The 23931-nt window shown below is 38.7% G+C and overlaps 4 protein-coding genes across 7 annotated transcripts in view; 1 reads left to right on the top strand and 3 right to left on the bottom strand.

The window, feature by feature from the left end:
* arhgef10la (Rho guanine nucleotide exchange factor 10 like a) overlaps window positions 1-23931 on the top strand; it is a 236506-nt gene that overhangs the window by 3720 nt on the left and 208855 nt on the right. For both annotated transcript variants that reach the window (XM_087273828.1, XM_087273829.1), the window contains exons 2-5: window positions 7837-8088; window positions 19408-19644; window positions 19732-19750; window positions 22997-23151. In XM_087273828.1, coding sequence (XP_087129954.1) covers window positions 7842-8088; window positions 19408-19644; window positions 19732-19750; window positions 22997-23151 — 658 coding nt within the window. In that variant the 5' untranslated portion in view covers window positions 7837-7841. The remainder of the gene's footprint in view (window positions 1-7836; window positions 8089-19407; window positions 19645-19731; window positions 19751-22996; window positions 23152-23931) is intronic.
* Window positions 8580-13243, bottom strand: LOC137496707 (uncharacterized). Of its 2 annotated transcripts, XM_087273827.1 has the most exons (4): window positions 13152-13243; window positions 13018-13070; window positions 10879-12942; window positions 8580-10758 (listed from the first exon to the last, which is right to left on the bottom strand). In XM_087273827.1, the coding sequence occupies exons 1-4, from the start codon at window positions 13178-13180 to the stop codon at window positions 8630-8632; spliced, it is 4275 nt and encodes a 1424-aa protein (XP_087129953.1). In that variant the 5' UTR covers window positions 13181-13243; the 3' UTR covers window positions 8580-8629. The 2 variants fall into 2 exon arrangements, with proteins under 2 accessions (XP_087129953.1, XP_087129952.1); XM_087273826.1 differs by having other exon boundaries at window positions 8580-12942.
* Window positions 14865-17665, bottom strand: LOC137496708 (uncharacterized). 2 transcript variants are annotated; one of them, XM_087273831.1, is made up of 3 exons: window positions 17527-17665; window positions 17392-17445; window positions 14865-17280 (listed from the first exon to the last, which is right to left on the bottom strand). In XM_087273831.1, exons 2-3 carry the CDS (start codon window positions 17405-17407, stop codon window positions 14921-14923), a joined length of 2376 nt encoding a protein of 791 aa, XP_087129957.1. In that variant the 5' UTR covers window positions 17408-17445; window positions 17527-17665; the 3' UTR covers window positions 14865-14920. The 2 variants fall into 2 exon arrangements, with proteins under 2 accessions (XP_087129957.1, XP_087129956.1); XM_087273830.1 differs by having other exon boundaries at window positions 17396-17445.
* Window positions 19782-22184, bottom strand: wu:fi42e03. Its single transcript, XM_087273832.1, has 3 exons — window positions 22093-22184; window positions 21977-22023; window positions 19782-21900 (listed from the first exon to the last, which is right to left on the bottom strand). Exons 1-3 carry the CDS (start codon window positions 22119-22121, stop codon window positions 19847-19849), a joined length of 2130 nt encoding a protein of 709 aa, XP_087129958.1. The 5' UTR covers window positions 22122-22184; the 3' UTR covers window positions 19782-19846.

The following is a 23931-nucleotide window of genomic DNA, read 5'->3' as shown; positions in this document are numbered from 1 at the left end:
GCTGCGTGAAACATATGGTGGATAAGTTGGCGGTTCATTCCGCTGTGGCGACCCCTGAATAATTAAGGGACCAAGCCGAAAAGAAAATGCATGAATGAATGACAACAGCATTTAAATCAAGCAAATTATATTTCTCCCTCTGTTTTGCAATGCATTCATTTAAGGGTGTGCTACAGACAACCTCAAGGATGAATAATACATCGTTGCATGTCTGAGGTCTGCAGAATCAGCCTTTGCTGAGGAAGCACAATTTTGAGCATGTGTGTTTGTGACAATAGAGGACACAGAGGTGTGTGTACAGTCATCCCACTGTTCAAACAGAAGGTTAAATCAGAACACACTGCAGTTAATGCAAATTCATTTGGCTTCCTTTGTCTGTGAGCTGAAGGTGAATAGATTGTGCAGGGTAAAGAAACACTGGCAAAACATACATACAGTAGCCATAATCTTTGGTGCATTTTAAAGAAAATGTTCACTCAAAATGAAGCTTTTGTCATCATTTACTCCTCCAAAAACTTAGTTTTTTTCAGTTAAACACAGCAGAAACATAACATTTATTTCATTATTCCTATGGATGTCAATAGCTTTCTACCCTCAGCAACAACATTATTCAGTATACTTTGTTCTGTATTCAACAGAATTTAAAAAATCATTGAGTAAATGGTAAGGAAAGTTACATTTTTGTGTGAATTATCTCTTTAAGATTTTGCAGTGCATTCAACCATGTTGAATACACATCCCACCCTTTAGGCAAGGGTGATGTCATTATTCTGTATGAATCACACACACACCATATCTCTGTCAGTTATTTCATGAGACGGACACTTGGGACACTGATAAGAAGTGGGAAAGGAAGTTTACTCCTTGTGTTGATACAACGCCGTCTCCATATTTACAGTTGTACAGTAGTGGATTGTGATAAAAAACGGAATGCTGTCTGCAAGAAAAAAAAAAGATAAATAAAAAATAATTTATTATTATTATTATTGGGTGTTTATTATTACATTGTTTATTATTGGGAGGTGTGGTGGCGCAGTGGGTATCGCTGTTGCCTCACAGCAAGAAGGTCGCTGGTTTGAGCCTCGGCTGGGTCAGTTGGCATTTCTGTGTGGAGTTTGCATGTTCTCCCTGTGTTCGTATGGTTTTTCTCCGGATGCTTCGGTTTCCCCCACAGTCCAAAAACATGCAGTACAAGTGAATTGGGTGAGCTAAATTTTATCATTGTGTATGTATGTGTGTGAATGAGTGTGTGTGTGGGTGTTTCCCAGTGCTGGGTTGCAGCTGGAAGTGCATCCGCTGCTTGAAATATATGCTGGACAAGTTGGCGGTTCATTTCGCTGTGGTGACCCCAGATTAATAAAGCGATTAAGCTGAAAAAATAATGATTAAATAATTTATTCTTTTTCTTCTTTTTATTATTTATTAGGTGATAATGTAGAGAATGACTTGGTATGAACATATTGCTCTTTAAATGTGAATATCAATAAATAAAATGTTATGGAAATCAAAATCAAAAGACATATACATATGCATTGTGATATGAATTGTTAATAAAAATTATTCATTCTTCCTAAAGAGTGTGATTTATCCACCAGGGGGCAGTAAATTGTGTTTTTAATAGATGCCTTGGGTTGTGTTTATAGCAGAAAGTCTAGCATATAATTTAGCTTTTAAGGATTAAAGAGAAAAGAAATGATCACTGACACTGATTAATTGTCACTGATTAATCAAATTACTTTGGTTTAATTTTTTCTGTCACTTATTGTAGATGCAAACATCAACATGGTCATGCAAGTCATATTTAAATTTAGTTTGCAAACCTGAGCAACATTTAAAGTAAAGTTGGTGTTCTGATAAGAATTTTCTTTTCAAGAGGATTACATTAAATCCTTGTTTTAAATGCATGTTTCCATCTATTACTTTGAAGATTTACACTCTAAATGGAGCTGGAAATTATATTAGAAAGTAATTTAATTTAGAACTTTGTAAAAGCATAGATTGAGATTCACTAAAGGCAAGGGAGCATATCTAAAAATGCACCATATTAAATGGATAGTTCACACAGAAATATTTAATTCTCCCATTATTAACACACTCTAGTTATTGTAAACTTTTACTTTAATTTACTTTATTTATTGTCCACAAGTGGAAATGTTACCACACAACCATATCAGCGTTCACATTACACATATATGTAAAAAAAAAACAGTCAACACAAATACATTCAATTTTAACACACAAATCACATGTAAAAACTCAATTCAAAGCCCAAAACATTAAACCCAATTTTTTAAATTTTAATGGCAGTCAGCAGGATGGACATTTGATACACATATATCTTTACTTGAGGTTGCCTAAAACATTCTTTTGAGGGCAAGAGCTGTAGTTTTACATGTAATGGGATATGGGAACAACCTTCAATAATAGCGTGCAAATTTCTTCAATAATGTTATGAATTTGTTTATTTTGTTAAGGCCTACTATGGAAGTCAATAATTATTTTTTACGAACATTCTTTAATATATCTTCCAGGTTTGGAACAAGAGAATGAGGTGGCAGGATTTTAAGTTTTGGATAAACAATCCCCCAAAAGGCTTCACCCTTGACAAGAAAGTGAAAATAGGCTAGGTCTAACCCTTAATAATGCTTTACAGAAACTGTTCACAAAGAGGCTGGGTTGTATATAAAATCGACTCCTTATACCCTTAAATGATGTACTATTTGAGAGAGCAGCCACATAATAGGCTACTGACGCAAATCCCACACCGACGTATAACGAATTTACAACAGATGCACTCAAGTGCTGAATAAAATCTCGCATCTTGCCACAAGATGGCATCCACAGCAGAGCTCTGTCAGTGTTTTTTTTTTTTTTTTACAAATACGTTTGTATACACAAGAAAGTGACATAGTTTCATTAGCTACAGCTTGCTAAGTATAACTATTACAGGGTCTGATCAAGAAGTTGAATATTAATCCTTCGGAGGGGATTTATGAACCAGCAGAGCTCCAACAAAACAGCATCCTTCAGTCTCTCAGTCAGTGCTCAAATTCTTTAACTTTTTTTCATTTACACCTCAGACTATATTAGTGGATTAAAGTAGGGAATAGGGAATGAGGGTATAGGGAACGATTATGAATACAGCTTGGGTATATACAAAGTATTTTTTAATCTGTGTGTGCTCATTCAGACAAACATTTTATGAAAATCCTGAACTTGAGATCAAACAGTAAATATTGTTTTATCTCTGCTCCAACAATAACACCTTTTGATATATAAGATTTAACACTGCAGTTTAAGTGACTTTCATATGATTTTTTTAATATAAGAAAATTATATCTTTTTTCATAATTAAAAACGATGCTGTACCAGGAAATGTTTAATAGGGTTTGGCACGTTATTCTGTGACCTTTAGGCTACATGTCTGTTGACAAATTTCATTTTGGCCATTTAAAATAAACTATTAATGTTTGACATATACACATTTCTAAAAGTGACATTCATATGGTTAGCCTATAGCTCTTGAAAGTTAATAACATTTGTCTGCTGCTATTAGCCAATTAGCATCATTGCAATGTACTCTCGTTAGATGATATCAAATCATCATTCGTAATAGAAATATTGGAGACAGACAGTCCTTTCTCTCCATCAGTGCTCGGTCCCACCATTTCTTCCATCACATATAGCCTACCACTGGCCTTTTGACTTGGGATCTAACAAACAGCCAGGCATTCCTCTGTGATGAATGCAGAAACAATTCTTTGTGAATTTATTCCAAGGTCTGATCACAAGTGTGCCATTGTGTGTGGTGTAACATGAAGTGGGACGACTGGAGAAACTGTGCTTGGGGGACAGAAGACCTTGGACACAACGGCCTTATCAGAATAGATATAGGGTTTGTGAGAAACATGACTGACTTTATTTGGGCACCCTGTCCCTGAGTAAGGCTAAACATATAGGCAAATTGACTTTTTGTTTTGAAGACACTCAGATGTTGACTCAATGTGGACTCAGTGATGTCCACCATACAAAAGACATTTAATTATTGATAACTGGATATTACAGTGAGCCACATATATATATACAGCTACAGAAAAAAAAAAAAAAAATAAGGGATCACTTGAAAAATGTCAGTTTCTCTGGATTTGGTTTGGCTTTGAGTACAATGTTAATATTTGTTTTATTTGATAAAAGTCTGATAACATTTCTTTACATTTTGTAATGAAAATACATTGTCATTTAGAAACTGTTTTTATCACCATTGGTTTTCTTTGTTGTCAATGAATATTTGGTTAATTTCATCAAAAGTAAATATAGGAATTGTGTTATTTGCAACAGTTTTATTGTAAATTTGGAATTGTCCATAGCATTACAGGATAAAAATATACAACTGCATAATAACTATACAGTTTACATTCGATTGGCATTATAATTTGTCCATACAAAAAATAATGTACCATCACAAAAAAATTCAAAAGATTCAAAACACTCAACAACTCAAAACACAAATATTTTCATGTTAAAGCAATACCACATAATTATGTGTTGTCCTTTACACATTACAGACGGTGAAAAATGCTAAGCAAATTTGTTATAGTCCTTTAGGCTTAAAATCTTCCATTGCAGACAATTAAATGATGATTGAAAGTCTGCATTGTATGTCTGCAAATAAGACTAAATTAGGTCATATCAGCAGACAAGTCACTGCATGGAATGTGCCAGCAAAGGAAGCACTTGTGAGCTCATCAAAATGCCAAAGTTGATGTGGAATGAGGGAGTATATTGTCTTTAATTAATGGTGCAGCTCATCAAATAAAACTTTTTTGTAGGAAAATATGAATACATCATATTTAGAGAACCTCAAAAATGCAGCATCACCAAATTCCAAAGCAACCTTTAATAATTAAATTTTTAATCATTATGTTGTCTATATTTATAGGCTTTTGATATAGAAATTATTGCAATTATTGCATTAATATAGAAATAATTCCATATAGACATCAACTTCAGCGTACTTGTGTGGATAATACTACAGAAATTTTTATTATTTGTGCATGCATATCTCAAAAATGTCCATTTCTTATACACATTTAAGCAATCACTGCTCAAGCAAAATGTAACTGAGTGCAGCAATGATTCAGTCAGGCATAGGCATAGTGCCATCAGCTGATATGATCAACTGACTATATATCTGCTCCAAGCACTATCATTCTTCTATTACGCCAGGTACACATGTAGCATATTTCACCCAGCTCCACAAAAGGACAGCTAACAACTTTTTGGAATAGCAAGTCTGCAATTTATTGACAGAAGACAGTCAATTACAATTTTTCTCAGTGGCTTTGGTGCATTTCTCACAACACTATTTACATTTGCACGCATTTCTCAAAACAATTAGTACAAAAGGCAAAACCTAGCTAATAACCTGCAAAAGTGTGTCACTTGTTCAAAATGGATAGCTGATTCCTTAAAAGCAAGTATTTATGTCAATGAAAGTGTCAGTGTCATCAAGATGAAAAGTCCTGACACCATTGCTTATGAACAAGATAGTCAAATGGCTTTGTCATGGTTTTACTATGACAGTTTACTCTCTACATTTTTTCCAAAGCATAAAAAGACAGACTTCCTGAAAATGCTCAAGACAGCACTAGATATATGCACAGCCATTTGTAAAGTTAGACATCACTGCATTCAGTGAGGTATCGTGAGTACAAGACACTGAATATGTATGTTTCACATTTTTACTGCATTTGCTTTTTGAGATTCTAATTTATTTACAGCATTGTGCAAAAGAATAAATACACCCTTATTTACAACAAACACAGCTGAGCACAACTGAAGAGTTTGGTTGCAAAATGCGATAAACGCCATTTTTTGACATTTGGATTTTATTATTGGAAATCACTGTTCAGATGCACTTTGATCTATGTGTGAATTGCTGCCATTAATAACATTTAAGAATGTACATTTTAGGCCTACTACAAATGTATTTTTTCACAAAATGCGAAATCCGCCTGACAAGTTTTTTTTTTACAAAGTGCAATATAACAGTTATAGAACGCTCAGGATTCGGCGCAAGCTCAGTATCCTCTGGGAAGAGAGTCACCGCAGGTGAAGTGCTTCGAGTTTGCTCAATAATGCGAGTAATGTTGGTCTGTGTCATGCCGACAAACTATTAGATGAAGATGGAGCCTTCAACTTCACAAAAATGTTTAAAAACGCTACAAAACTGGACCAAGAAATATCCCTGCGTCTGTCAGTCTCCGCTGATGTCAAGAAGAAGGCCAGGGGTTACACTGAAATACTGCCTTTTTCCTGTGCTCCTCCACATCACAAGATACCTGTCTGCAAGGCTACATTTCTAAGTGTCTTTTGTAAGTTTATTCTTTAAATAATTTCTGTGAATACCGAATGAGAGGAATGGATGATCACTTGCGGCAAAAGCTGTTGAGATGCGCACGACTGTTTAAAAACGCATGCGCTCCCTTGTTATTGCGTGAAATTGTGACTGGAAATGCAACTATAGCCACAGTGGCTGGTCTGGCCCTGATGATGATGATGATTATTATTATTATTACAGTGAAATAATTCATTAAATATGACGGGATGAGGCGATTGTGTCGCAGACTCTGTGCAACAGATGCAAGAACTGTGACACAGCGGCTCCACCCGCTCTGATCATACACTGAGCTCAAGTAATAGTTTAATGTGTAAACATTGTGAATGAACTTGACTGTTGATGTCTTAAATAATAATGTCAAATAACCAGCATTTCTCAAAATGGATATATTTCGTTTTGCAACGAAACTCTAACTGTAATTTTTTTTTTTTTTTTTTACTTCTTCTGGGGCTTTTCACAAAATTTAAAGCCAGATGTCCATGATATTGGACTTTTGTCATCCAACCAAACAGCAGTAAAGCTCTGTCGTTGTCATTTCAGAAATATCCACCAGGGCAAAAAGAGGCATGGCAGCACTTTGTTACAAACACAGAAGCAACATTTTAATTGATTTTATTCACATTTAATTTTATGTTTGCCTATATTTCATAAATATTAAAGAAAAAAATATATAGCACTATATATATATATATATATATATATATATTTATATATATATATATATATATATTTATATATATATATATATATATATTTATATATTTATATATATATATATATATATATATATATATATATTTATATATATATATATATATATATTTATATATATATATATATATATATATATATATATATATATATATACATACAATAAATGGTGTTGGATGTTTAGTTAATCACGTCTACTTTAATGTACAATGGGTTTAGAACTGAAAGACATAGAATAAAATCACCATTACAACCCAGTTTAATCCTTATCTTCTGTATTTGCCTAGCTTATGGTTCCAGTGGGTTAAAGTAGAACTGCTGTATCTGCTATAACCATTAATAAGAATAATTAATAAATACATCCTAACTTGCCAAAGCAGTCATCTAAACTGATCAATGCAGAATATCTACCAAAAGCAATACCCAAGTACTACAGAATATTTTACCTTTTTTATGACCTTGGAAATTGTTCTATAACAAGGTACCACTTTGCAATCCACTTTTTTTTTTAATTTATTTGTTTACACTTTTCATAAGCTGTGCATTAGCTCTGGTTTGTAATGTAGTTTGGCCATTTGAAAGCAACTTTAAATTAAATCTGACAAATAAATACACTTTAGAGGTCTATTACGTTCAAATAAAAAATTACATGTTTGTTAATAGGGATGCTGCTGCCTCCTAAATTGAAATCACGTTTGAGTACTGTTTCTTCACCTGTCTTACAGAACCTATGTCCACAGTTTCATCTCAGCAGCTGGCGGAGGATGTGGAGGACAACGAGCAGAGGAAGGGATTCAGATGTAAAGATGAGATTAGCAAAGAAGAGAGCAGTACTCCATCTGGAGACAATACAAGCAAATACAGTGAACTCCAGATACTTTCAAGTGCACTAGAAGCAACGCAGAAAAAACAATCAGATCTATTCCAAGACGCCAGTACAAGTTCCCCTGCTGGGTGTACCAATACTCACAGTGAAAGTAAGTTAGTTTAAGTTTTCTGAAACTTATTGCTAAAATCACCACTAATAAATCTGAAGTCGTTACATCAACTTGCTTGGAAACAACCAAGTAGAGTTTAAGTTATTAAAGAGACACTGGGAGACACTTAATTTAAAACAAAATGAAATAGAATAATGTTCAACTTAAATTTGTTTAAATTCAACAATTAAATTGTTTACAACCACTTTACGTTTATTTATACATAAAAAAAAAAAAAAAAAAAAAAAAAAAAAAAAAATCCAAGGAATCATTTGTTGAATTTTTCCAGTGTAGCTAAAGGGCTCAACCTTTTAACATTTACATTACAATTCTATAGGTTAAGAAAACTTCTGCATAGCCACTCAAGTAGTTAATGCAAAAAAAAAAAAAAAAAAAAAAAAAAAAAAAAAACATTTTCCCTACTCCTAATTTTTTGCAGATGTATAAACCACCAACATGAGGTAAGTTACAAAACTGAAATGCACAAACACTTGAATAAAGCAAATTTTATTGATGTTAAAGCAAATACAAAAAAAAGGACCTAGGACTTTCCTTTTTGCAACAACTTGAACAATTTACGGGATGAATGCCTGCTTCTTGGAACAGGTTCAGGAGCATTTTGACCTTTGCTAGCCTGAAGATCTACCTGTGCTGGAATTGGAAGTTCAGGTAGCACAGACTGAGACACAGGCTCAAAGTTTAAAACCTCTGGGCTCTTCCAGGCTTGGGAAAGTGTAGATTGGTCAATTGATGGCACAAGCACTGAAGTGGTCTGTAAACCAGGCTGCAAAACAGTTTCATAACTGGACTGTTCCTGAGGCTGATAGCTGGACTGCACTGGTACACCCAAGAAAGAGCTGGACTGAGCAAGAGACAGACTATTAGTCAACATCGGAGGCTGAAAAACAACCTGCACTGGAACAGGAGACATCTGGTATTCAGCTAGAGAGATGGTCTCTGAACTGAATTGTTCTTGGGGCTGGTACGTTTCTACAACAGGCTCTGCGTGCAAAGATGGGGTTGAAAAACTGGGTCTAGATGGAGACTGAAACCTCCCTTTGTAAATGGGAGAAAACTCTTGGCATAAATAAAACTTGGAGCCAACCTGATAAAGTGGTTCCGCATGAGAATGCACTGGTTTGAAAACAGCTTGCCCACCCTGCTCGTCAACATACTCATAACTGGATTCTACTACCAAGTTACTTGGATGTGCTACAGAGTCGACCATTGTTGGCTGTTGTAGAACAGGCTGGACTTCTGATTGGGAGCTGGTCTGTAATAGATGCTCTCCAGTGGAGTGAGGCAGATAGACTTCTAGGGCTGGATGCTGGATGGCAAGCTGACCCACAAACTGGTAGCTTGTTTGTTCTGGCTGTTGTAGAGCAGGCTGGGTCTCTGATTGGTAGCTAGTCTGTACAATTTGCTGCTGCCCATCAGACTGGGACAAAGATTCGTAGTTAGCTTGGGTTGGATGTTGAAAAGCAGGCTGGGACTCAGATTGGTAGCTGATCTGTACCAGTTGCTGCCCATTGGTCTGAGGCACAGATTGATGGCCTTCTTGTGCTGGTTGCTGGATATACATATGGCCCACAGACTGGTAGCTGCTTTGTTCTGACTCTAGGGAAGCATGTTGGGACTCTAATTGGTAACTTGCCTGTCCCAGATTCTGTCCATCAGATGTAGACAAAGATTGGTCGCTGACTGGTGCTGGCTGTTGGAGAGCAGCCTGGGCCACAGATAAGCCAATCTTTGCTGGTTGTTGGACATCGGGCTGAGCCATCAAATTGTGACTTCCTTGTGCTGGCTGTTGGAAACCAGACTGGGTGTCTGATTGGTAGCTGGCCTGTACCAGTTGCTGCCCATTGCAATGAGATACAGATTGATGGCCGTCTTGTGCTGGTTGCTGAATAGCTAGCTGGTCCACAGACTGAGGGCTGGTTTGTCCTGGCTGATGTAGAGCAAGCTGAGCCTCTGACAGGTAGCTGCCTTGTAACAGTTGCTGCCCATCAGGTAGAGACACAATTTGGTAGCTAAGCTGTGCTGGGTGCTGATGAGCAGCTTGGGGCAAAGATAAGCCGTCCTGTACAGGCTGCAGGACACTGGACTGAGCAACCAATTGGTAGTTGGCCTGTGCTGGCTGGTGGAAACCAGACTGGGGGTCTGATTGGTAGATGGTCTGTACCATTTGCTGCCCACTGGACTGAGATCCAGATTGATGGATTTCTTGTGTTGGTTGCTGGATAACCAGCTCACCCAAAGACTCGTAACTAGTTTGTTCTGGGTGTTGAGAAGCAGGCTGGGTCTCTGATTGGTAGCTGGACTCTATCAGTTTCTGCCCATTGGAGTGAGGCACTGATTGGTGACCTTCTTGTGTTTGTTGGAGAAGCAGCTGACCCTCAGACTGGTAGGTAGTTTGTTCTGGCTGTTGGTAAGCAGCGTGGGCCTCCGGTTGGTAGCTGGTATGTACCATTTGTGGGCCATTGCATGGAGAAACAGATTGATAGCTGTCCTGTGCTGGTTGCTGGATAGCCAGCTGGCCTACAGACTGGTAGCTGGTTTTTCCGGACTGTTGGGAAGCAGATTGGGTGTCCGAATAGTAGCTGGCCTGTACCAATTGCTGTCCATTAGACTGCGAAACAGACTGGTAGCTGGCTTGTGCTGGCTGTTGAACTGGTTGGGGAACAGAATGGTAGTTGGTTTGTACTGGTATTTGGTTACTGGACTTTATTCCAGAGGTAAAACTTGGTGTTTGTATTGGACTAGAACTGGATGGCTTAAAGTAAACTTTACTTTTCTGGGGTTTGAGAAGAGTCAGTGCATTGGGCCGAGCCACAAAGACAAAACTACCGTGCACTGGTTGTGGACCACTTGACAAAGACACTGATTGATAGCCATCTCCTACTGTTTGCTGGAAAGCAGGCTGGGCCTCTGCCTGGTAACTGGCCTGTACTAGTTGCTGCCCACTTGACTGAGACACAGATTGATGGTCATCATGTGCTGGCTGCTGGATAGGCAGCTGGGCCTCTGACTGGTAGCTGGCCTGTAATAGTGGTTGCCCACTTGACTGAGACACAGATTGATAGCCATCTTGTGCTGGCTGTTGGATAGGCAGCTGGCCCATAACCTGGTAGCTGCTTTGTTCTGGCTGTGGGGAAGCATTTTGGGTCTCTGATTGGTAGCTGGCCTGTACCATTTGCTGCACATCAGACTGAGACATAGATAGGTAGTCAGTTTGGGCTGCATGTTGGAAATCAGGTTGGGCCTCTAATTGATAGTTGCTTTGTACCAATTGCTGCCCATTGAATGGAGACACTGATTGATAGCCATCTTGTGCTGGTTCCTGGATAGCTGGCTGACCCACAGACTGATAGCTGGTTTGGTCTGAATGTTGGGAACCAGTCTGGGTTTCTGATTGGTAACTGGCATGTACCAATTGCTGCCCCTTGAATGGAGACACTGATTGAAAGCCATCTTGTGCTGGTTCTTGGATAGCTGGCTGACCCACAGACTGGTAGCTGGTTTGATCTGAATGTTGGGAACCAGTTTGGGTGTCTGATTGGTAACCGGTATGTACCAGTTGCTGCCCATTGAATGGAAACACTGACTTATAGCCATCTTGTGCTGGTTCCTGGATAGCTGGATAACCCACAGACTGGTAGCTAGTTTGTTTTGGGTGTTCTGTCTGAGCAGCCGGAGTCTCTGATTGATAGCTGGCCTGCACTTCATGCTGACCATCAGGTCGAGACACCAATTGGTAGCTGGCTGGTGGTGGCTGTTGGAGCTCAGATTGGTAGCTGGTTTTTCTTGGCATTTGGCTACTATAAGGAAAAAGAGGGGTAAAACTTGGTGTCTGGAAATGACTGTTTTTGGAAGGAAGATTGGACCCAATCTGAAGTTTATCTTTATGGGGCTTGAGAAGAGTCAGGCCACTGGGCTGAGCTACAAAGACGTAACTTCCATGTGCTGGTTGCTGGTCATTTGACTGGGCAACAGATTGGCTTACTTGTACTAGCTGCTTGGCCACAGAGGCATCAACTGCCTGTTGAATTAGCTGGCTGCTTGGCTGGACCACAGAGATGTCAACATGTGGAGGCTGCAGACTGCTTGGTTGATTTACAGTTTGGCCACTGGTCTGAACTGACTGGCTAACAAGTTCATTTCCTGTCACAGCTAGGTTGCTAGGTACACTCCCATATTGCAGTATTTGTTGCAAGCTAGGTTGTGATATAGACTCCATTTTCGGTTGAGAAAGCCTTGAAGAGCTGAATGTTGGATTCTGAACTAGCCGGTAACCTGAAGTTTTGGATTCAGTTTGCTGGAGTTTCTCTCTCAGAAGCTTAAAAGGCCATCTATTGGCTTGTACTGCAGACTGGAAGCTAGGCTGTAATATCTGTTGGCCACTGGACTGGGACAATTGCAGAGGGCTAGACTGGGTCATGGTTCCAGAACCTGTTGATTGCTGACTTCCGGGCTTCGCCACAGACTCATTGCTGGTTTGGAGTGGAATTTGGGAAGTTAACTGCACTGACTTGGGGGCAGAATAACTGCTCTGCTGAAATGGCATCAAGACAGAGTGAGAACTGATCATTTCAGAGCCTTTGGCACTTAACTGACTAGTATCGTACCCTAACGTGCCAATAGCATTTTTCACAGAACCATATACGAGATCGTTTCCAACTGAATCAACATAAGATCCCTGAAATTTGTTTCTTGTATAAGAGTCTGTTTTTCCACTTGTCATAGGAATGCCTGAATAGTAAGCTTGAGAACTGTAGCTTCCGGTGTCATAGCCCCCTTTAACCGCAGCACTGTAACCAGGATATCCTCCATTGCTTCCAGGGTTATAGGTGTGAACTATAAAAATAACAATATAAGCCAAACATAAGGTTCAGTCGCATAATTTTGGGTAAAAATCAGATACAAACTTACCATTCGCAATACCATCAGATGCACCAAGGACTAAAAGTATTGCTAAAGAATAACTGCAAAAGAACAAAATTATTTTTTAGTAAATTGCAGAATACATCACAATAAAAACAAAGTCATAGCCTATAAAAACATACTTTAAAATCCACATTTTTGTAGCACTCATACCAAACCCCAACCTTTGCACATAAACTACAAAATTAAAACAAAAGCTTCCACCACACCATACAATACTGCTTCTGGTCTGGCCTTTTTATAGTTTGTGCTACTACCAATCACCAATCAGCTTGCTAGAGTATTGCCTCAGACCAATCAGCTGTCGCATAAATTTCTAATGGCTCATTATAAGGATCAGGTGTCTATTGTCAGGTGTAACACATTTTATGCAACACATAATTTTCACAGTATATCAGGTGATTAAAAAAAAAAAAGAGAACCAAATACATTCATAAAAAAAGTTTTCAATGTATTGAAAAAGTATAGTGATGTTTTGAATAAAATGATCTATGGCCATATTATTGACTTTAAAAATATGGAGAAAAAAAAAAAGAATTTAGATACATAACTTTTTTTCTAGTAAACTGCATGCCGGGAATTGGGAAATATCTTGCAGTTCGGCAAGGTATCTTGTAATTCCTGTAGTGAAAGTTCTATTCAATAGGAGACCCTCTTTAGCCTATGATGCTGAATAGGTGTTGGAGCTGTCGGTAGCCTTTTCCATTGATAGAATTTGACAGTGCCATTTAAAATCCATCAGAATTGAGATGATGCTTAAAGTTGATGTGTTCAACTGCAAAAAAAAAAAAAAAAAAAAAAACACCTGCTCTTTCCCAAATATCTAGTGACGGTGAACATTGTGCAACTCCAAATAACTGTCTTGTTTGTACTGTATTTTACTCTTGGTATGTTCACTATATTGCTTGTGAATTGTATCCTTACTCTTAAATAGTTAATCAAAAGCCCTGTGAATTGATAAGCATGGAATAATTTGCCACTAGAAGCAATGATTCTTAATACTTTTCAAATCTGTAATTGACTGTAAAGATTCACTGCTCAAATAAAATTGACTTTAAGAAAAAATTGACTTTAAGCTGAGGCATGACAACACTCATGAGAGAGAGTTTTACCATATTTTCTTTTTAAAATATAGGCTTCCTTTTGTGTGGATATACAGTAACAATACTAATTTGCTTGCTGGCCAGCTGTGTAACATTTTTCATTGTAATGAAGTTCAGTTAAGGTTAAATAACTCAGACTAGACATTTATGATTTACATGCACCAATAAGCCAATTATAGTTTCTCTTATACAGACACTCAGACCAAAAGCATGAGCTATTTGAGGTTGACAGCACATAAACTCATCCCTTTTATCCATTTTAATATCTTGGTAATAATTCTGAACTCATCCAAGTACAGTCATTTACAAGAGGTCAGGAATAATATGGGTCTACATTTGGGGAATGTTCCAGAGATCAAGCTTCAGACTCTACAGCACCAGAGGACTTAGAGGAAGACCACACTTGTACTGTAGTGAAGACACAGAGAGATACATGCACTATTAAAACAAATGCAGGGGAAGAGGATATCAGACACAAGCCAGCACAAAATATTGAAGGTAAGCTACAAAAAGCTGACACTATAGTATATTAGTAAACCCTTTAAACACTTCTGTTTTAGTGTATAGCACACTTCCTACAGGTTTGAAAATCCAAAAACTGACAACTTGAATTACACCACTAATATTAGGTTATGGAAGTGCAATGCATATACACCTTTAAAATTCCTACCTTCCCATTTTTTTGCAAACAAATAAAAAAAATGTCAAATTACAAAACTAATTCCACACAGGTACTTTTTAAACATTTTATTGGAAGTCAGAAAGCAAACTCAGGAAACAGCAAACACCTAAGACTTCACTTGTTGCAACAGCCTGAACAACTTCTGCGATGAATGCCCATTTTGAGCAGGTCCAGGATTATTTTGACCTGTAACCAACTTGTTTTCAACCTGTTGTGGAATTGCAAATTCAGGTTGCACTGGCTGAAACACAGACTCATGGTTTGAAACTTCTGGACCACTCAAGGCTTGGGAACTTGTAGACTGGTGACTTGATGGCACAAGCTCTGAAGTAGTTTGAAATCCAGGCTGTAAGACAGTCTCATAACTTGATTGTACAGGAGGCTGGAAGCTGGACTGCAATGGCATGCCTGAAGAAGAGCTGGACTGAGTGAGAGACAGACTACCAGGCTGCATTTGAGGCTGGGAAACAATCTGTCCTGGAACAGGGGATATCTGGTATTCAGCAAAAGAGACAGATTCTGAGCTTGATTGTGCCACAGGCTGGTACATGGGTTCCACTGGCAAAGCTTGAGGTGTGTAGACTGGTTTCACTACCAAAGCTTGAGGCATGTAGACAGGCCGAGATAGAGACTGATGGCTAGAAAGCAAATGAGCTGGTGTTAAAATAGATTGGAGTGTAGATGTGTGGGGTCTGTGATGGTTAGGCTTTGCAGGTGTCTGGTTGCTGGACTGCACAACAGGCTTTGTATGCCGATCTAAGGCTAGAAAACTGGATGGAGACTGAAACCTCCTCTGGTAACCGTGCTGAGGTAACTCTTGGCATGAATAAAGCTTGGAGCCAGTCTGGTGAAGCCCATGGGAATGCGCTGGCTTGAAAAGGGGTTGCCCACTCCGTTCGACCACATACTCATAGGTGGACTGTCCTGCTTGCTGGCTGATTGGTTGGGCTACAAAAAAGCCGACATGTGCTGGCTGCTGGAGACCTAGCTGTGCCACCCACTGGTAGTTGGGTTGTACTGGTTGTGGAGCGGGTGGTGCAATAGAAAAGCTGACCTCTGCTGGCTGTTGGACACTGGGCTCAGCCACAAACCGGTAGCTGATAGTTTCTGGCTGGGCTTCTAATTGGTAGCTGGCCTGTACAAGTTGCTTTCCATTTGACTGTGACACAGATTGATAGCCGACTTGTGGAGCAGTCGGTTGGGCTACAGACTGGTAGATGGGGTGTACTGGTTTTGATACAAGTGCTTGGCTTGCAGACTGGTAGCTGAATTGTGCTGGTTTTACAATTTGGGGCACTGACAGGTAGCCGGTTTGTCCTGGCATTTGGAAAGCAGACTGGGCCTCTGATTGGTAGCTGGCTTGCACTGGCAATTGTAGAGCAGGTTGCGGCCTAAACTGGTTGCTGGTTTGAACTGGTATTTGGCTAGTGGACTGAGCTACAAAATTAAGACTTGGTGTATGGAGACTCGTACTGGATGGAGGTTTGGACCCAAACTGAGGTCTACTTTTGTGGGGCTTGAGAAAAGTCAGGCCACTGGGCTGAGCCATAAAGACATAACTACCATGTAATGATTGCTGATCATTTGACTGGGAAACAGATTGACTTGACTGAACAAGCTGCTGGCTGGAAGCCTGGGCCACAGAGGTGTCAACTGCCTGTTGAACTACCTGGCTACTGGGTTGGACTGCAGAGAAGTCAATGATATGTGGAGTCTGCATGTCACTTGGTTGAGTTACAGCCTGCCCACTGGACTGGCTGACAAGTTCATAGCTAGCTACGGCTAGGCTGCTTGGCACATTGCCATATTGTAATATTTGTAAGCTAGGGTGTGATGCAGACTCCTTTTTAGGTTTCAGAGGCATTGAAGAATTTAATATTGGATTTTGAACTGGTCTGGAACCAGATTGGTGGGGTTTATGAGGCTTATGGGGCAGTCTACTGGCATGCACTGCAGACTGCGAGCTTGGCTGTGGTAGCTGTTGGTCACTGGACTGGGTTAACTGCAGACGGCTAGACTGGGCCATGTTTCCAGAGCTTGCTGGTTGTTGACTGTTGGATTGGGGGCCAGTCTGCACTTCGACAGTTAGCAGCACAGGGTTAGAAGAATAACTGCTTTGCTGTAATGGCATTAAGACAGAGGAAGAACTGATGACTTCAGATCCTTGGACATCAGTGGATGCACTTGCATCATACCCAGACATGCCAATTTCCACTGCATTTCCTACAGTACCATAAGCAAGACTACCACTTCCAACTGAATCAACATCAGAATCCTGAAGTTGGCTTCTACTTGACGAATCAGAGCCTGTTTTTTCAACAGTCATGAGAATGCCTGAAGAGCCAGCCTGAGAACTATAGCTTCCGACGTCATAGCCCCCTTTAACTGCAGCACTGTAAATTGTGTTCTTGCTGGGATTATTAGGTCCAGGATGTGCTCCCATGTTACCAGGGCTAAATGCATAAACTAAATCATGGGGGAAAAAAATAATAATAATATTTAAAAAAAAAACCACAGTTAACAATTCAGTTAAATTGTTTGATTAGAAGTTAGTATATAAAAACAACAAAAATCCACCTACCAGTTGCAACATCACATGCACCAAGGGCTAAAAGTACTGCAAAACAATAACTGCAAAAGAACAACAGCCATTTAATAAGTGTTAGACTACACTACAAATAAAGAAGAAAAAAACACCTTAAAACAACACACTTTAAAATCCACATTGTTGTTGTTGTTGTTGTTGTTGTTGTTGTTGTTGTTGTTGTTGTTGTTCTTCAAGTAATCCAACCATCTACTAGTTTCAAGGAATAAAACAGTAAAATAAAAAGAAAATATTTCAACACAGCATGAGATGCTGCTTCTGATCTGGCCTTTCTATAGTGTCTACAACTACCAATTACAATCATGAATCACTAATGGATCATTATTAGTTTCAGCTGTCTATTGTCAGGTGTTAATCTCACAATATGTCAGTAAAAAAAGCAGCATTTACACAAATATATTTAAACTTATAAGAGACAAAACATCAAATGTGTTAGAAAACTGACCCCACGGTACATTTATATTAATAGTAATTAAACCATACATTTTAGTTTGAATAGATATTAGATAATTTCAGACAGATTAAAGAATATATATTTTATGCTATGTTTTATTTTAGCATATTCAGCATGAAGCAGATACATTTAAACTATTTATCTTTGTGATTCTTTTGTTGTCTTATATCATTATCTCTAACCTGAAAAAAACTGAAACGTTAGCATATACAGACTTGCCTTAAGACTTAATAGGACAATATTGTCCTTGTTTTTGAAGATTGCTTGCAATAAAGTAAATCCTGTGAAAAAAGTGTGACCAGTAAAACATCGTTCTGAAAAAGTCCACAAGATATATTTTAGTGTTTACCAACTGGAAGTTTATTCAGCACAACAAAGCCTCAAAAGTATAATGTTAAAAAACAACACACTCTCAAAAAAAATAAATAAATAAAAATCTGTGTACCAAACACGGATCTATCTTGTCATCGTTCATATGCACTACATCTACAAATTGTTAATCAAGTTACTAGAAAAGTAACTTAACAACCTAGATAATGTTTCACACTAACAAAAATCACACATTTTTTTTTAATCAGAAAGAATAAACAAAATAAAAACATTGTGATATACCGACATAATGCTCTAAAAATATTTTCATTAAAGAAATAACATTGTTGTGGATAGTTTTTAAGCATTGCATATATACTGAAAAAAGGTTTTATGTAAACCAAATATGTTAGTCTTTTAAGCTTGTAATTTTCAACGGCAGACAAAAAAGTAAGACAAAAAAATTATTAGATTATTGAAAGTCTGCATTGTAAGTTTGGTTGCGGTATCATTTGTATTTTGCAAATAAAACCTCATTATATAATATCAGCAGAGATGTCACTGTATAGAATGTGCCAGCAAAGAAACAATAGCGAACTCTTTAACATTAAGTTAAGTTTTTAATGAATGATGCAACTCCTTAAATGAAACTTTTGTCTTCAGTGATAAAGGATTAATAAACCATATGTGGTGCTGTAAGATTAGAACCTCCAAGTATCAACAAATTCCAAGGCAGGCTATAATAATTACATTTTTGATTACCCTTTTCTTTACATTTATAGCCTTTATGAACCAACATAATAGTCCTATTGATATGAAAACTTTAACTGCAAATAAACAGAAACCTGAAGAAACCGCTGCTGTGGTTATTAACAGAGATTAATTGAATCTTTTCTTATGCACGCATCTTAAAAACTTTTCAATCAATCACTGCTTACGCAAATTGTGACATCCATAATGAATCAATTTAGAGTAACACCACTCTCAATAGCAATACCCAAGTGCTTCAGAATAACTTGAAAAGCATTGTCAGAAGTAACCACCTTTGTAAGTTTATAACAGTTTTAATTTATATATTTTTGGCATTCCCCTTTTCCAAAATTAGTTAGCCGTCATAAGTTTACATATTTGCTTTTGAGCTAGTATCACTTTCAAGGGATACATTTCTCAATGAGAGGCTGCCTTTAAAATTGGAGCATAGTGTAATGTTTACTTTGTCTTACAGAATCCATGTCCACAGCTTCATCTCATCAGCAGCTGGGGGAGAAAGTGGAGGATAAAGAGCAGAGAGAGAAATCCAGATGCAAAGATGAAATCAGCAAGACTGACGCTGGAGATGAGACCAGCACTTGTACAGTCTGGACCTGCTCAAGTGACTTAGAATCAACTCCAGATAAGCAGGCAGATTATTCATCCCAAGCCACAATGACAAGTTACCCTGTGGAGTGCTCAACTATTAACAGTAAGTTCAAAAATAAGTCCAAGTATTAAATGTAAAAGCTGTGGCTTAAGTTTGCTAAGTTTTTTTTTTTTTTTTTATTTATTGCAGATGCAACAGACAGTAAAAGGTAAGTTATAAAACTAAGGTCCACACACAGATACTTCAATCATATATTTTATTGACATAAGCAAAACATAATTTGGTGACTAAAAAACACAAGTACCTAGGACTTCACTTGTTGCAACAGCTTGAAAAGCTTCTGGGATGGATGCTTACTGTTTGGAGCAGGTCCAGGGGCATTTTGACTTGTGACAGACTGATAATTCACCTGTAGTGGAATTGCAAGTTCAGGTTGCACTGACTGAAACACAGACCCATGGTTTGAAACAACCGGACCACTCAAGGCTTGGGTACTTGTAGACTGGACACTTGATGGCACAACAACAGAAGAGGTCTGAAATCCAGATGGTAGGACAGTCTCAAAACTTGATTGTACCAGAGGCTGGAAGCTGGACTGCAATGGCATGCCTGAGGAAGGGCTGGACTGAGTGAGAGACAGACTACTGGGCAGCATTTGAGGCTGGGAAACAATCTGTCCTGGAACAGGGGATATCTGGTATTCAGCAAGAGAGACAGTCTCAGAGCCTGATTGTGCCACAGGCTGGTACATGGGTTCCACTGGCAAAGCTTGAGAGTAGACAGGCAGAGATAGAGACTGATGGCTAGGATGAGCTGGTGATAAAATGGATTGGAGTGTAGATGTGTGGGGTTTGGGATGCTTAGACTTTGTAGGGGTCTGGTTGCCGGACTGTACAACAGGCTTGGTGTGCGAAGTTACAGCTGGAGACTGAAATCTCCTCTGGTAACCATGCTGAGGTAACTCTTGACATGAATAAAGACTGGAGCCAATCTGGTGAACCCTATGGGAATGCACCGGCTTGAAATGCGATTGTCCACTCTGCTCAACAACATACTCATGGGTGGAGTGTCCTGCTTGCTGGCTGATAGGTAGGGATACAGAGAAGTCAACATGCGCTGGCTGTTGAAGACCTAGCTGTGCCACCCACTGTGAGCCGGGCTGCACTGGTAGTGGCACACTGGCCTGGCTTGCAGACTGGTAGCCGATTTGTGCTGGTTGAACAACAATTTGGGGCACAGTTAGGTAGCTGGATTGTCCTGGCTTTTGGGAAGCAGACTGGGCCTCTGATTGGTAGATGGCTTGTACTGGCAGTTGTAGACCATGTTGGGGCACAGACTGGTAGGTGGTTTGTACTGGCATTTGGCTAGTGGACTGAGCTACAAGACTTGAGCTTGGTTTATAGACAGGACTGGTACTGGATAGAGGCTTGGACCCAAACTGAGGTCTACCTTTGTGGGGCTTGAGAAGAGTCAGGCCGCTGGGCTGTGCAGTCAAGACATAACTACCATGTAGTGGTTTCTGGTCATTTGACTGGGAAATGGATTGGCTTGTCTGAACTAGCTGTTGACTGGTGGCCTGTTCTACAGTGGCATCGACTTCCTGTTGAATCAGCTGACTGCTGGGCTGGACAACGGAGATGTCATAATGGGGAGGCTGCATGCCGCTTGGCTGACTTGCAGTCTGGCCACTGGACTGGCTGACAAGTTCATAGTTAGCCATAGCTAGGCTGCTTGGCATGCTGCCATATAGTAATATTGGTGCAGACTCCTTTTTAGGAGTAAGAGGCTTTGAATTGAATACTGGATTTTGAACTGGCCTTGTACCAAAAACAGTATTAGAACCAGACTTGTGGGGCAGTCTATTGGCATGCACTGCAGACTGGAAGCCAGGTTGTTGAAGTTGATGGCCGCTGGTCTGGGACAACTGGAGAGAGACAGACTGGGCCATGGTTCCAGAACTTGCTGGTTGCTGACTGCTGGACTGGGGGCCAGTCTGCACTTGGGAAGTTAAGAGCACAGGCTTAGGAACAGAGTAACTGCTTTGCTGCAGTGGCATCAAGACAGAAGAGCTGATGACTTCAGATCCTTGGACATCAGTTGATTGGCTCACATCATACTCAGACACGGCCAGACTTGCTTTATTTCCCACTGTACCATAAACAAGACTACCACTTCCAGCTACAACACCAGATCCTTGAAGTTGGCTTCTAGTGGAAGAATCTGAGCTTGGTTTTTCACTTGTGATGGAAACACCTGAAGAGCCAGCCAGAGAACTGTAGCTTCCGATATCATAGCCACCTTTTACTGCAGCACTATACCCAGTATAGCTGCCCATGCTTCCAGGGCTACTTGCAATAACTAAAGAGATACAGAATTCAGTCATCAAATGCTGGATTTAATAATAAAAATTAAAAAAAAAAAAGGAACACCTTACCAGATGTGACATCACTTGCACCAAGGGCTATAAGCACTGCTAAAGAACTACAAAGAAAAAAAGGCAACTTTTAGTGAGTGAAAAAAATACTTTAAACAATAACATACAAAACATACCTTAAAATCCACATTGTTGCAGCACCCATAAGTCTTCCACTGCTCTCAGCAACAAAACTACACCATGAAAAGAGAAGCTTTCAACACATCATGTGATAATGTTGCTGAGTTGGTCTTTTTATAGTGGCTGCAACAACCAATCAGCTTGCCAGATTATTGCCTCAGACCAATCAGTTGTCACAGGAACCTCTAGTGGATCATTATTAGTTTCAGGTGTCTATTGTGAGGCGGTGCGCATTATTTTCACGGTATGTCAGGAGTTGTTTTGTGTCTTGAGAAAATCTCTTCTATCATTCCTGCATTCGGTGAAAGTTCTGAAAAAAAAACCTCTTCAATTTAATACTTTTTTTTCAATCAATATGTGGAGCCATTTTGAACTACAAGCTAACTTTAGAGCTTACAACAACTTCTCACTTTTCCCATTTAGCACTCTAATGACTTTCATAACCGATTACATTTAAGCATATTAATATAATACAAATCCACATAAAGGGAGATATTTAATGCTAAATGAAATGCAATTCTGAAGGACTGTAACATTTTGAAGCATGATAACACCATGCAATAAAATATGTTTATCATCTTTTTTATTAAGTAGAAGGTATTAAGTGAAGATTAAATAACTTACATAAGACTGGACACATTACCATCTACATTCATACATACTGTACACCGTAAAAGCAAAATTTCCATCTCATTTCCATTTTCTCTACACAAAACACTGTGGCACACAAGTGAAAACACAAGTGCTTTTTGTGATGCTGACTATGTGGGGCTGATGGCATCTGAACTCTTCCCCTTCTCTCCTACACCCACCATCTAGTATTAGTTTTGAACTGATCTCAGTACGGTTATATCCTAGAAATTAGTTGTAATATGGCTGTATATTTGGGGAATGTTCCAGAGATCAAGCTTCAACAGACTCTACAGCACCAGAGGATTTAAATGAAGAGGAAGACCACACTTGCACTGTGGTGAAGATCCAGAGAGATACATGCACTATTAAAACAAACGCAGGGACAGAGGATTTCAGACACAGCCCATCACAAAATGCTGAAGGTAAGAGAAAAAACCTCAAATTTGTTTTAAAATGGACACCACTAGTAATCAAATGAACAGTAATCAAACTGCACATTTTAGTTTGAATGGATATTAGATAATATCAGAAAACTAGTTTGTAAAACAATCCTCTGTTTATTATTGTTTCAATATTCCAATTAGTATTGTTCAATTATGTTAGGCAATATTTTATATTTATTTTATATTCAACCACATTCAGGATAATGCAGTGACAGTATGGCTATTCATCTGTGGTTCTGTAATCACCTTTTATCATTATTTTAAACATTAAAAGAACATATACAACAAAAGTGAGCATATACAGACTTTCCTTAAAACTTCATGAGACGGAATTTTTGAGGACTGATTGCAGTAAATGAATTTACATGGTTAAAAAATGTGATCAGGAAAACATTAAGTCCACATCAATTTTACAAGTGTCTAGAAACTGAAAGGTCTTCTTGTGGCCAGCTGCATAAATGCTATCATGTTATTATATAGTTCAGTGGCTCAGTGAGCATTGTTTAGATCAATGTGTGAACAATGGAAAATGTGGTTTATTTTTTTAGAAAAAAAAAGTTTAGGTAAAGATTAAAAGCTATTAGAAATTTAAAACATTTTTGTTTACTTGATAAATGGACAGATGGATGGACGGAAATTTGTGGATGGATAGATTTGTGTCCACTTTGTTTTCAATGGCATGTATAGGGTCATGTTTAAACATGGAAAACATCTAGTCTAGTAAATTCAGTATGCTTTTCATATACAGTAGAATGCACT

This window comes from Danio rerio, chromosome 11 (genome assembly GCF_052040795.2).
Source record: "Danio rerio strain M-AB ecotype USA chromosome 11, GRCz13ab, whole genome shotgun sequence".
NCBI classification, from domain to species: Eukaryota; Metazoa; Chordata; class Actinopteri; order Cypriniformes; family Danionidae; genus Danio; species Danio rerio.
This window is presented reverse-complemented; position numbering and strand designations above follow the sequence as displayed.